Source organism: Xyrauchen texanus, chromosome 21, assembly GCF_025860055.1.
Source record: "Xyrauchen texanus isolate HMW12.3.18 chromosome 21, RBS_HiC_50CHRs, whole genome shotgun sequence".
NCBI lineage: Eukaryota > Metazoa > Chordata > Actinopteri > Cypriniformes > Catostomidae > Xyrauchen > Xyrauchen texanus.
In genome coordinates, this window is record NC_068296.1 from 41134210 (window position 1) to 41146944 (window position 12735).

Here is a 12735-nt window from a genome sequence, read left to right on the forward strand (position 1 = left end):
TCTTGGTCTTCCATAACACCTCAACAGTGCCACAGGCTGATAGCATCCATGCTACGCCGCATTGAGGCAGTAATTAATGCAAAAGGGGCCCAAACCAAGTACTGAGTACATATGCATGATTATACTTTTCAGAGGGCCGACATTTCTGTATTTAAAATCCTTTTTTTTATTGATTTCATGTAATATTCTAATTTTCTGAGATTCTGAATTTGGGGTTTTCATAAGCTGTAAGCCATAATCATCAAAATTATATCAAATAAAGGCTTGAAATATCTTACTTTGCTTGTAATGAGTCTATATAATATATTAGTTTCACCTTTTAAGTTGAATTACTGAAATTAATGAACTTTTGCACGATATTCTAATTTTTCGAGTTTCACCTGTATGTAATGAAATGGATTCTAATCTGTTATTGCACACCATGTTCATGTTATTATAACAATTGTTGAAAAATCTAATATTGTAAATAAACCACCATGTATAATTCTGTACATGGCATGTTAATTCGGCATTTAATGTTTTCATTTAAATTATACAACAAAGACCACACTCATAACAATAGTCAAAATGTAATCTTGTCTCATACAACCGTATTGATATAACAGCAATATCACACAGCCCACTTTCAAGAGTGCCTGGATCCTTTCATTACATTACACATGTGAGTTTGTAACTTGCTGTCCCAGTATTTCTGGAAGTATACCGTTTCTAAAAAAAGCACTCAACTTTAGGGATAACATCATCCCATAGTTCAAGATCGGGCAAAATCCTTTCAACAAAAATATCATTGTGGATCCACACAACAAAATCACAGTACTCAGCGTCTACAATGTGAAGCCGTTTGGTACCGAGGTTGTGGACCCATCCGCTGACAAAAAATTTGTACGCCTCCAGACTTTTATATGCCTTCATTTGCTGTCTGGTGTAGTAAGATGTCTGAAGGACCAGATAGTTGGTGATGTCAACAGCCTCCACTGTCGGCAAATCTTCAAGTTCGACCGAAAACTCACTCATCTTCATGAGGAACGGGTCACGTCCAACATATGCGTTTACTAACTCCTTGTATCTATTTCTTGAAACTGGTTCTAAATTCGTACAATACGGACTCTCCGCAACGGTTTCCTCCATAGACGTATTCTCCATGTTTACTTCCTGCCCTCCATCTGAAATCGCTCTGCCTTCGCGCGTCATCATAATCACGTGACTGAAACCCAAGAATTACAGGTCGAGGTGCAATAATTCTCTGGCGCAAGTGTGATTCAAAAGGTCGCCATTCTGACCATGAAGTGGTTCTTAAACTTTTATGATTTATATTTTTATGGTTAGCACGTTAGCACATTCTCAGCACATGAGACATTTGTCTAAGCCAGGGGTCGGGAACAAATGGCTCGCGAGCCACATGTGGCTCTTTGTTAAAAATCAGGTGGCTCGCTGGGCCTCTCACCAACAAATTAACGTTTAAAACTTTATAGAGATACTTTTCCAACAGAAAGTGTGGGTGCGATTGCAAAGCTTGAAGTCAATGACACTATTTTAATTTCCTTACTCCCGAATTTTAAAGCCTACTTAACAAGGTTTTAAATTAACACCCGCCAAATGTGGATTTTTCATGCCATGTAGGCTATTTTGCTGATGTACCAGCTTCCACTACCTGTGGAAGGTGACCTGTAAGACTTGTTGGAGTGCTATATTACAATAAATTATACACAACAACGAGCGTTTGACAAAACATGATTATATTTTGATGACCAGATGAAAGAAAAGCCGCCGATGCGAGTCTGATTTGATGTTTGCACAGTGAGCTCTGAGTGCAATGAAAGCGCTTCTCCAACACACGAACATTCATAGAGATCTGGGACTCGTTTCCCAATAACTATTGATCTTAGCTGTTAAGAGCATTTTCTTCAAGCGATTTTATGAACGTTCGTTATTTTTATGTGCAACCAGGGTGTGATATAGCACCCGCAAAACGAGACGAGACTCATACAGTTCACGAGCTCCTCTCCAAATGCATTTCATGCACAAGTAATTTTGCTCATCTACCTGCAAAAGGTGTCTCGGAGCGACATGACAAGAAATGCTGACGTGCTTGAAGAAACACACTTTATTATATTTTTAAGAACAAACAAAAGAAAAGCAGTCACTGCTCATGTCTGATTCACTGTTCAGAGGGGTGCAACGAGATCCTGTCTCGTGAAACGAGCGTGTAAAGAGTTATCACTCCTTTTTCTCTGTTTCTCTGAAAACTGTTTGGGAGAATAATGTAGTCTATGAGAATGCTGCAAATGATCTCCGATCATCTCATGAGGTGCTGTGATGGAGCAGTTCGCTCTTAACGCAACTCAGCAGGTTCAGTAATATATACAGGTATCTTTGTATTAAATAAACAAAGACGAAAGTGATGAAATCATAAAGAATACAAGACACGTTCAACTTGAACCTAAATTATATTTTTTCTTTAGGCAGCATAAATATGACCAAAATGGAATACAAACACATTTGATAAGAACACACATTTTTTTGGGAACACAAGAATTTATTAGGCTTATTTATTATGATGATTATTATAATTATCTTTATTAATAATATAATTATCATTTCAACGGCATTAATCCGCGCGCGTTATTGATGCTCGCATGCAAGCATTTACACGGTGTGTAAATTAGCCATTAAATGCCTTACAATTAGCCTACAATTTGCATGAAACGAATCGTATAATTTAATCACGCCTTCTAAATCACACACATCTGAATGTTCATTCATGATGTTCATGTCTTGAGCTCAAAACGCACTTACAAACACCAACAAGTGTTTGAAATAACATCCGACTTGGATCTGATGTGGATTCAGATCACAGAATGAAGCAGAATTACATTCATTATTGAGTTATATGTGATGCTACTCTTACGCATACTTACATAGGCCTACTAAATATAATTTATACTAAAACAAATACCAGAGACGCTTAGACCAGGGGTCGGGAACCTTTTTTCCAACCTGATCTCACAGAAATACGTGAAATGAACACGAGCCCTTAACCTCGATTTACGTGATGGTGTCACGTAAGTGTGTAAAATTACGTGTCGGTATCACGAAAACAACACCCATACAAAGTCAATGGCGCTCATTTGTCGTGGTGGACACACGGATTCCCTGGATCAATAACGTCACACAGTTGGCGGCGGTAAATGTTGATTTCTAGTTTACGAAACGTCCTCCTTTTATCATTTATTATAGTGTATTAGTTCTGATTTTTTTCTGTCATAGCAGCGAATATTATTAATAATTATTATTTTGAATTAGAAGACTTTAAGTCGTTACCACAGCAACAAAACGTCACGTTACGCGCGCGTCCGTAAATGATGTTTTGCAGTTTATGAAACCTCCTTCTATTATCATTTATTATAGTGAATTAGTTACGACTTTTTTCTGTCATAGCAGTGAATATTATTAATAATTATTATTTTGAATCAGAAGACTTTCAGTCGTTCCCACAGCAACGAAACGTCACGTTACGCGCGCCCATAGATGATGTTTAGTAGTTTACGAAACGTCCTTCTTTTATCATTTATTATAGTGAATTAGTTACGACTTTTTTCTGTCATAGTAGTGAATATTATTAATTATTATTAATTATTTTGAATCAGAAGACTTTCAGTCGTTACCACGGCAACAAAACGTCACGTTACGCGCGCCCGTAAATGATGTTTTTCACGAAACGTCCTTCTTTTATCATTTATTATAGTGAATTAGTAACGACTTTTTTCTGTCATAGCAGTGAATATTATTAATTATTATTATTTTGAATCAGAAGACTTTCAGTCGTTACCACGGCAACGAAACCTCACGTTACGCGCGCTCGTAAATGATGTTTTATAGTTTACGAAACGTCCTTGTATTGTAGTGAATTAGTTATTACTTTTTTATGTCGTAGCAGCGAATATTATTAATAATTATTATTTTGAATCAGAAGACTTTCACTCGTTATCACTACAACGGTACGTCACGTTACGCACGCATCTTACCCATGTCACTGTATGCGTTTACCGCTCATTTCACCCGCCACCTGACTACAGTAAGCATCTCAACCCAATGTGTGTTTGTTTGTTAAGAAGCACGCAAAACCTTTGCTGTTATTTCTTTAGTTGTAGCCCTATCTGTGTAGCGTTTCATCCCTGGAGATTAGGTTAAATTTGTTAGTGTTGCATTATCATTTACACGGTTATGTTACCCTCCAAAGTAGTTAGCTAGACAGCCAAATGACAGCTGTCCCTGGCACAGTTGGATTGTGGCACTGCCAGCTACCAAAATCAGTTTAAACTCATGTATTTGCCCATGTGTTGTGAAGACAACAATTAAACAAAGTGGTTAAAGTTTTATTCAAAGTGCAAAGTAAATGTCAGACGTAGAATGACCGCAATCAGGGATGAACTAGAATAAAAAAGTGGACCTGGAGTCTTTCCAGAGGATTTGACTGCTCAGTGCGTCTCAGTGTCAATGACCGTTCATACCTGCTGACATAATTAATGCAGAATTAAATATAGAGACGACCCTCCACTAACTTATAGATAGAATATCCTGTAACACTATGGTGCCATACTTTTGTAAGACTTTGCCATTTTAGAAGACACTGAAATCATCATGAGATAAGAGTGTAATTGTTACTGAACATAAATAAAAATAATAAATGCCTAATTAAAAATAGATTTGTGTAGGTACTTGCTCTTGTCAAGTGGATGTGGTACAAATCTGATATTTGTACAGTAAGGATTGATTTATATTGTACGTAGTTGTTGTGATTGATCAATATTTAATTAATAATTTAAATTACTCTGTCCTAACAATTAAGACATGCCCATTTACTACAAAGGCTATTGTAATAATCTTTTGCTTTTTCCTGTTTTACAGCATTATTGCAACACTTTGACTCCACCAACACAAACACACACACACACATACACACACAAATCAAAACAACGGCACTTTTAAGAGCCACTCTCTTTCTCACTTGTCTCTTTTGATCACTCTGTTTCTCTCTCTTTCTCTCTCTCTCGTCTGTTTCTCTCTCTCTCTGTCTCACTTGTCTCTTTTGATCACTCTGTTTCTCTCTCTTTCTCTCTCTCTCTCTCTCGTCTCTTTCGATCACTCTCTTTCTCTCTTTCTTCATTTTGTGTTGTTTTTATATTGTGTCTGTATTGTTTGTATTTGTACGTGATGTCCCTCAATTCTGACGTAAGGGTCTTTGATGATCCCAATGATGCCAGGATGCACATGGCAGCATTAATTAGTGATGCTTTAGTCCATGAATCCAGAGTAAGGCTTTTCATGATAAGCAAATACCTAAATCTGAAAATAGTAATTGCTATTGTTGTTTATAGATGTGATGTAAAGGGTTAGTAAGACCCTTTTATGCAACTACTGAATAATGCTCAATTCTAAGTGCTGCTGGTATATGTGCTCTCAATATATATAGGCTCTCATGGCCATGGAAAACCCTGCCGTTCCTCAAAGAAAAACAAGGAAAAGCAGGAAGAGATCCTTCACTAATCCACTGGTCACAGGCAGGCGTGAGAAACGTCGGGAAACACACTGCCCTGGATCAGGTTTGTTCTTAACTAAAACATGATTACTGTATTTAAGAATGAAGATAATTCATTAAATTGTGTTTTGGTGATTACACGTAATATAAAATGAGAATCAGACACCACTTTGACAAAATGGTGTTGCAATGTTTGTGAAAACTAATATACAAGATAGTTTTAGAGCGTGCGACTGATAATCCTTACTTGTGTTGTGTTTTAATATTTTTTGCTTAGTTTCCCTGCCTCCAGTCCTTATGGAATATTTTCATTTTGAAATGAATTGGTTTCATGTTATATTGGTCAAAGGGTTAAACAAAATGACTTTCTCTGCAGTTGCTTCTCAATCAAGAAGAAGGGATCCTGTGCATGAGGAAGGCCTTCAGATAGAAGATCAAGAGTTGGCAAGTCTTGGTGAGAATACTGAGTGTTACAGTAGTAACATTACACTACAGTTTTTCCACGATTTCCACCATTAATTTAATCATATTCAAGCATTATGTTTTGTCAGTTCCACTACAGACTCACAGTATAACTGATATATATATTTGTGTGTTATCATAATCATGAGTATAGACCTTTTAAGGACAAGTGAATGTATATTTTTGTTTTTTTAGAAACAAGGCTCCAAGAGTTAAGGGACACCATAACTGCAGTGCAGGTTCCGGAGGGAACAGACAGACTGGTTTCTGCTTGGGAACAAAGGCAGCTTCTCACAGATGTGAGAATGAAAAGTGCTAGGCCTATGCTTTTTGATGCAAAGCTCTCAGCCCAGAGAGTTTTCATCCAAAATTGTCACAGATGCTGTGTTGTAGAAGCTGTGATTAGGTGCCTGGACTGTGTACCACTGGACATGGAGTTCCTCTGTGCTACCTGTGACATGGAGGCCCACAAGAGAAATGTCTTCCATGACAGAGAGGCTGTGTTCCATGGATTTCTTGAGCCCATTCCCCCTACAACTGCTGTGCTGGTGAATGAAAATGGCCAGCCTCAGTTTTGTGAACAAAGTATGTTAAAATTAGCATTATATCAAATTGTCTCATACTTATTGTGTAATTCCCGAAGTTGTTGTAGATAGTGCACATGTTTATATTTAACAGTGTTTATAAATGGCTTAGACATTTTAAGCTTATTCTCAAAACTTCAAAGTGCAAGTGTGAAAGAAATTTAATAGCTGAATAACAAAAGTCTGATTGGTTTTGACAGTTCTGACCAGCATATCTTTGAACAGCAAAGTCAATTGTGTGTTAATATTTTTCCAAATATGCTTAAGCATTTACATGTTGTTTAAACATAGTGACAATTACAGTTGGAATAGTGGTGTAGCCAGTTTGGATTCATTGTTGGGTTTTAAAACACTATTTTAAAAATGAGGATAGCGTTTTGGGAAATGTATCTAAGGGACTAAGGAGAAACTGTAAATACACCCTTTATAACTTCTTTCTGATTTGCAGTATGTCATCTGCCTGTTCCTGCACCAAGGTCAATTTGTGAATGCACTCATGACCTCACAACCACTCCAGGGAAGCATATTTCTGTGGTCACCATCAATGGTATGTTGATCTGAAAGTATTATTGTACTAGAACTTTACCACTGTGTGCAACTCAAAGATTTTTATCACCATGACATTTTCAGGCAATGCCATGTCAAAAAGCTAGGATAACATATATTTGTATCTCTGTATAGAAGGCAATCTGTTAGAATTTGATTACTGAAATTATTTAAGTTTTTACTACAGTATATTCACTTTTTCACAGGACGATACAATGTCTGCTTGCCTCGGAAATCCTGTCCATCATGCTCTGCAGAATGGACTCCCGAGTGAAGGACCTGCTTGTTTATCGGTACTGGCCAGCTAGCACCAGCTGCCAGACCCTATACAAGTTTGATGTCTTCACCTCGTTTGACCATATGAAGGTAACGGCACCAGCTATGTCCAGGCAGGCCTTCCTGAAAATGTTGGAGCACAGATCTGTTCAAGCTGGAAGGGTAAATCTGCCTGAATATCACTGAAACATAAAAAAACAAAATTATATTACTGTATACCTAATATTTAATTTTAGGCATTGCTTAAAAAATCCTTACAAAACATTTCTAAATATGCAGACAGGTAGTATCTGTGCTGATACATTTCAGCGAAGCTTTTTTGAGTTTACCTTTTGTCAATACAAAGAAGAGGATATGTGCCAGGTCCATCATTTTGAATGTCCAGCATGTTCTCCAGACATGTTGGCTGTCTGCTCTGATGGAAACCGAAAACATTACCGCTTCAGCAAGTCAAAAGGGTACTTTTCTGAAGTTTATTTTAGATTTGCTTAACACAAATAGTAGCCTTTCGGGTTGTGTTTGAGTGATTATAACTTACATTTTAACAAATAGTAAAGGTAGTACTTGTGATTTTTATTATTGACGCATGTTATCTTATCATGGACAGGACTGAGGAGCCACCAATATATGAGGGCTTGTTCCTGGCCAAGGACGTGGAAGTTGCTACCTTTGTTGACCTTATCAGAGGCAACATGAGAAGTGTACAAACATTTGATTTGTTTTTGTTTTTATAATAGTTTTTTAATGGTTGTTTATACATACATTTAGTTTTGTGTTTTGATGTACCTTAAAATGTGTTATAAACTGACTTAATAGGCAAATGACAGTGCTGTCTGCGGTACTGCCAAGTTCACTGCTGGCAGAGAGATGTCCAAAAAGTCTGGTGCTCAGATAGATGAGGAGGGCATTCAAGTTGCAGTTTGCAGGTATGTATGTGTGTGTGTGTGTGTATGTTTTTGATTCTTGAGTCTGATATTGAGTTTTAATGGCAATCCAAGTCTGAGTAAAAATTCAAAGCATTTCACACTTTTGCTTGCAGAGTGGTATTTATCTATCTTTTGTAGTAGCCAAGTATTATATTTATCATATATTTTGTTATAGGCTGTCTGTTGACAGATGTGTGCTTAAGCCAGGCATTACTGGGTCAATTGATTCTTAACAACTAGATTTTCCTCTGATTTAACAGACATGGGTTTCTCTTACGAGGACTGAACCATTACCGTGGAGAAATATTTGCTTACCCAATGTTTCTTCAAAGAGAGATGTCAAAGAAGGCAAATGTTACATTCTTCTGTATGGATGTTACATGCAGGTACTCATTGTCATATTGCAAATCCAACTCCATGATTAAAATGTCTTGTTTCCCTACTTTACAGTGATATTAATCATTTTAGATTTCAATTAAATATGGATCTTTATTACACTCACATGGTGCTGCTCCTGCTTTTTAGGTACTGGCCCTACCTTAACAAAGTAGCAGAGGGTTTACCTGAACTTCTGCCATTGACAGAAATGAGGCCATTCCTGAGCGTCATGCATGCCAAAGCCCATACAGCAAAATGCGAGGTACATGCAATAACTTTAAGTCTGGTATGCCTGTAGCTATAGGGAAACAATGGGTCGGATAATAGAACGTGCTGTGTGTTATCTTTCAGCAATTGCTTTTCAGCTGCTTGTTCAAATTTGTAGGACAGATTTTGTTTTTCCCCGCCATATAAAAAGCTTGTTTCACAAGATGTTTTATAGATAATTGTATGAATTAATGTAGTTGTAACATTCAAGCAATCTTCAATGCAAAGGATGATTTTTTACATTTGTGCATGTTTATGCCTGATTGGATGATGTTATATCAAAACTTCTGAAGTACTGCTACATAACACATAACAGGTGAGATGGGGTGGCAGAAGCCTGGATGGAGTAGGAAACACAGTGGGAGAAGAAGTGGAGCAGGTAGGGTATTATTGTCAGTATTTGAACAATGGCTACAAAGAGTCTTAATAGAACCCATAACACCAAAAGGTACTTATTTGTCATCTAGGTAACATGCCTGGTGAGAGTGATTATGTACATCCTTTATGTATGAGTTAAAATAAAGAATAGGCAGTTCAGTTGTTTTCAGCAATTCAAAATGCACGCATGCATAAGGGGTCCCAAAGTCTTAGTATAATACAGTACACATGTTTTCTGTTAAACCACAAGTTTAAGATGTTGTGGTGTGAAGGTAATATTTTTATGTAATGGTGACCAAAATTGCATTGTATTGTTTTCTTATAGGTGAACAGCTTTCTCTCGAGGGCAGCACTTGTCACAAAATACATGACAAAGGCTGGTTGGTGGTACACTTACACTACACACTGTGGTTGCCTAAATAAATAATAATAAATAATTCATAGTGTTTTTACAGGGAATTAAAAGAAAAACAAAGTTTCTCTGTTCTTACCAAAGTTATCATTGTATTCAAGGTAATTACCAGTTCAACTAACTTTTAGTGATCTGGTTTAGGCATGTCTGTTGGGTTTCTCTTATTGCCTTTTGGATGTGACATCATACTTTTCTGCTTGTGGGTGCATTATTGTTTCATTAGGAAGAGTGAACATGCTAACGCGACAGGCCATGGGTTGGAACAGAAGAAAGAGGGACAACCTTCATCAAGTGTTAGCCCACAGATATGTCAAAGTAAGGGTAAATTATCATTGAGATCCTAAGCACTGCCCCTTTCCCTTAATGCACAAACTACAGCTAGATCTGAAACTATTTGTAGATTAATTGTTTGTTGGTGGTTTTTGCATTGTGGTGGTGCGTAGAGTTTTTTCTGACATTTTCATATTTTTTTCTCTTTAAAAGATCACAGAGAGGGCAAAGGTGGAAGCTGCCAGCCTTAGCAACATCAAGGAGGAGCACAACCTTGATCAGGAGACAATACAGCAGTGGGTATGGGATGTCAGACAATGGGCTGTCACAGGTAAAACATGTAAAGTACACTATGTATATACGGTGTGTATATATATATATATATATATATATATATATATATATATATACACACACACATCTGTTAATGACTGTACATTTATACAAATAATAAAAGGTGTCTTGTTTTGAATGTTTTGAAAATGTCACTAATTGTGTCTCTTGTCCAATTGTTTTGTTTCACCTATTTAGAGAGAGTCTACACTCCAGGTTGTATTGAAGAGCTAAGGGCTGACATTGAGAACATCACTGTAACCCTTTTGCGCAAGAAGCAAGATCTGTATCATCAGCATGGTTTGATGTCAAATCAAGTTATTTAAATTAACATATAAAAAAACAATAATGTTATGACACAGTTTTCTTTTTGTTTCGATTTGCAGATAGCAACCAGGCAAGACAAAAAAAGAGAAAGAAAATGACTGAGTTGAAGAAGAAGCTTCGCGAAAAGGTCTTGCAATACAACACAATAGTGGAAGGAGATCTGATTGACGAGGAGTTGGCTTGCAGTCTGACAGAGGGATACATCCTACCATGGGAGAGACATGAAGATGGTACGATAAGTATTAATTGCTAGTTTAGCTTGATGTTTATATTCTACAGAACCAATGCTGTCGCTAAAAGATTTCTCTAAAATAACATAATTCTGTTATACTTATATAATATAATAATAAACATTCCGTGTCCACTATTCCATTCCTTTCCCAAACCAAAGGCAGCACTTTTAGGTTGAAGAGATCTATCTTCGACCAGGTAATGCTGCTAAAACGCTTGGAGGAGGAGCAGAGCATCCTGGTAAAGGAGATGTCTCAGCACATCAAGTACCTTCTGAAGCAAGTGCAAGAAGTGGAGTCACTCAGAGGACAGACTTTGGAGTGCATCAAAACCAGCAGTATGTACAAGATCTTTATATTTTAGTATCATGTATTTATTTATGATATATATATATATATATAGAGAGAGAGAGAGAGAGTGAGAGAGAGTGATGTGTCCAAGGAACTCTACTTTATACATTGAGTTGTGATCAGGCACTGAGCTGACCATCTATTTGGCATCAGTGTGCGCAATGTAAATGCATACACAGTATAATGACTAAAAGGAAATGTTGAATTTGCAAATTCAGCATTGTAAAATGCAAAAATAGTTACAAATGTCATGTTTTGTTTGTGCCATCTTTCTATTTTTTTCCACAATTCCTCTACAGGTTTCGGTGACCTAACAGAAGATGCAACACATGGGCTCAACAGTGTCCTCAATCAGAGGGGTCACTCACTTAGAAGTCAACACAAACAGGCTGTTAATGCATACAGCAGTATAGCCACTATGGAATGTGATTTTCTTTCCATACAGGAGGACATTGAGGAGTGGGATGACAATGGCTTCACCAGCCCCGAGTCTGAGGAAGAAGACACCTAAAGTACACTGCCAAACAACACAGACGAACTTCAGATTTGTACAGAAAAATGTTTTAAATAGCTGTAAAAAATATATGTTTTAAATAGTTGGTGTTTTTGTAGATTCTGTATGTATTTTAAATAAAAAAAAAATAGAAAATATTGATTTATTTATCTCTTCTAACATTTGAGCTTATTGGTTTCAGACTAAATCTGCTCATTGCTGCTTTAAATAAACAATTGTCATCATCTTTGCATGGAAAAATCAAATGAAGATTCAATGGCAGTCTGCGTAATTTTAACAAGTATAATTCTAATGTACTAGGGTATTTCCATGATATATGTGGATTTATATTTGTATGCAATATGCATATACTGTATATTTTATAGTTATAGTTATAGCATTGAAACCATAAATGTTTTTCTTTTTTGTTTTCTATATGACATCCTCTAAATGTACATACAGAAATCCAAATCCAAACATCTTTAACTTACATCCTGTAAAACTGTATAAGAAATGTATTTGTTGTGATGCATACAAATGCACCACTGTAATAAACCCATTTGATGCAATTGTCTGTTGTGTGAACTTAATTTGCCAGTTAAACCCTTCAGTGGTGGACAGTAAGTACTGTAATTTATACATTTATAATATTAAGAACAAATGAATGGTATTTGTACTTGTGTATTTTCTTTTCAGAAAACTGTTGAAAATGACGGTTGTGCTCGTCAGGGATGCCCCCTATCCCCATTACTTTTTGCCATAGCTATTGAGCCCCTTTCAATAATGCTTAGAACACTTCCTGTATTTCAAGGTATAATGTGTAAGGGAACTGAACATAAATTAGCCTTATATGCAAAGGCTTGCTTTGGCTGCAGCCTAGGGGCCCTATGTGTGCAGGGGCCCCAGATTGGTCAAACTATTGTTTTTATTATTTTGAATTTACTTCAGCACAAACAAAAAAAA

At 36.7% G+C, this 12735-nt stretch overlaps 1 protein-coding gene across 1 annotated transcript; it reads left to right on the forward strand.

The window, feature by feature from the left end:
• The first annotated feature begins 5214 nt into the window (after nt 1-5214).
• Nucleotides 5215-11851, forward strand: LOC127661501 (uncharacterized). The gene is made up of 20 exons (XM_052152233.1): nt 5215-5313; nt 5474-5603; nt 5916-5993; nt 6197-6586; nt 7034-7132; nt 7267-7276; nt 7389-7569; nt 7717-7865; nt 8015-8108; nt 8224-8333; nt 8594-8719; nt 8859-8973; nt 9295-9357; nt 9682-9736; nt 9992-10083; nt 10252-10369; nt 10570-10671; nt 10758-10928; nt 11090-11266; nt 11579-11851. The coding sequence occupies exons 1-20, from the start codon at nt 5215-5217 to the stop codon at nt 11788-11790; spliced, it is 2571 nt and encodes an 856-aa protein (XP_052008193.1). The 3' UTR covers nt 11791-11851.
• The last annotated feature ends 884 nt before the right edge of the window (nt 11852-12735 follow it).

Coding starts and splice junctions, on each gene's coding strand:
- LOC127661501 (XM_052152233.1), top strand. CDS start 5,215: ATGTCCCTCAATTCTGACGTAAGGGTCTTTGATGATCCCAATGATGCC. Junction 5,604..5,915: donor AACACACTGCCCTGGATCAG/GTTTGTTCTTAA, acceptor CTTTCTCTGCAG/TTGCTTCTCAATCAAGAAGA. Junction 10,929..11,089: donor ATGGGAGAGACATGAAGATG/GTACGATAAGTA, acceptor CCCAAACCAAAG/GCAGCACTTTTAGGTTGAAG.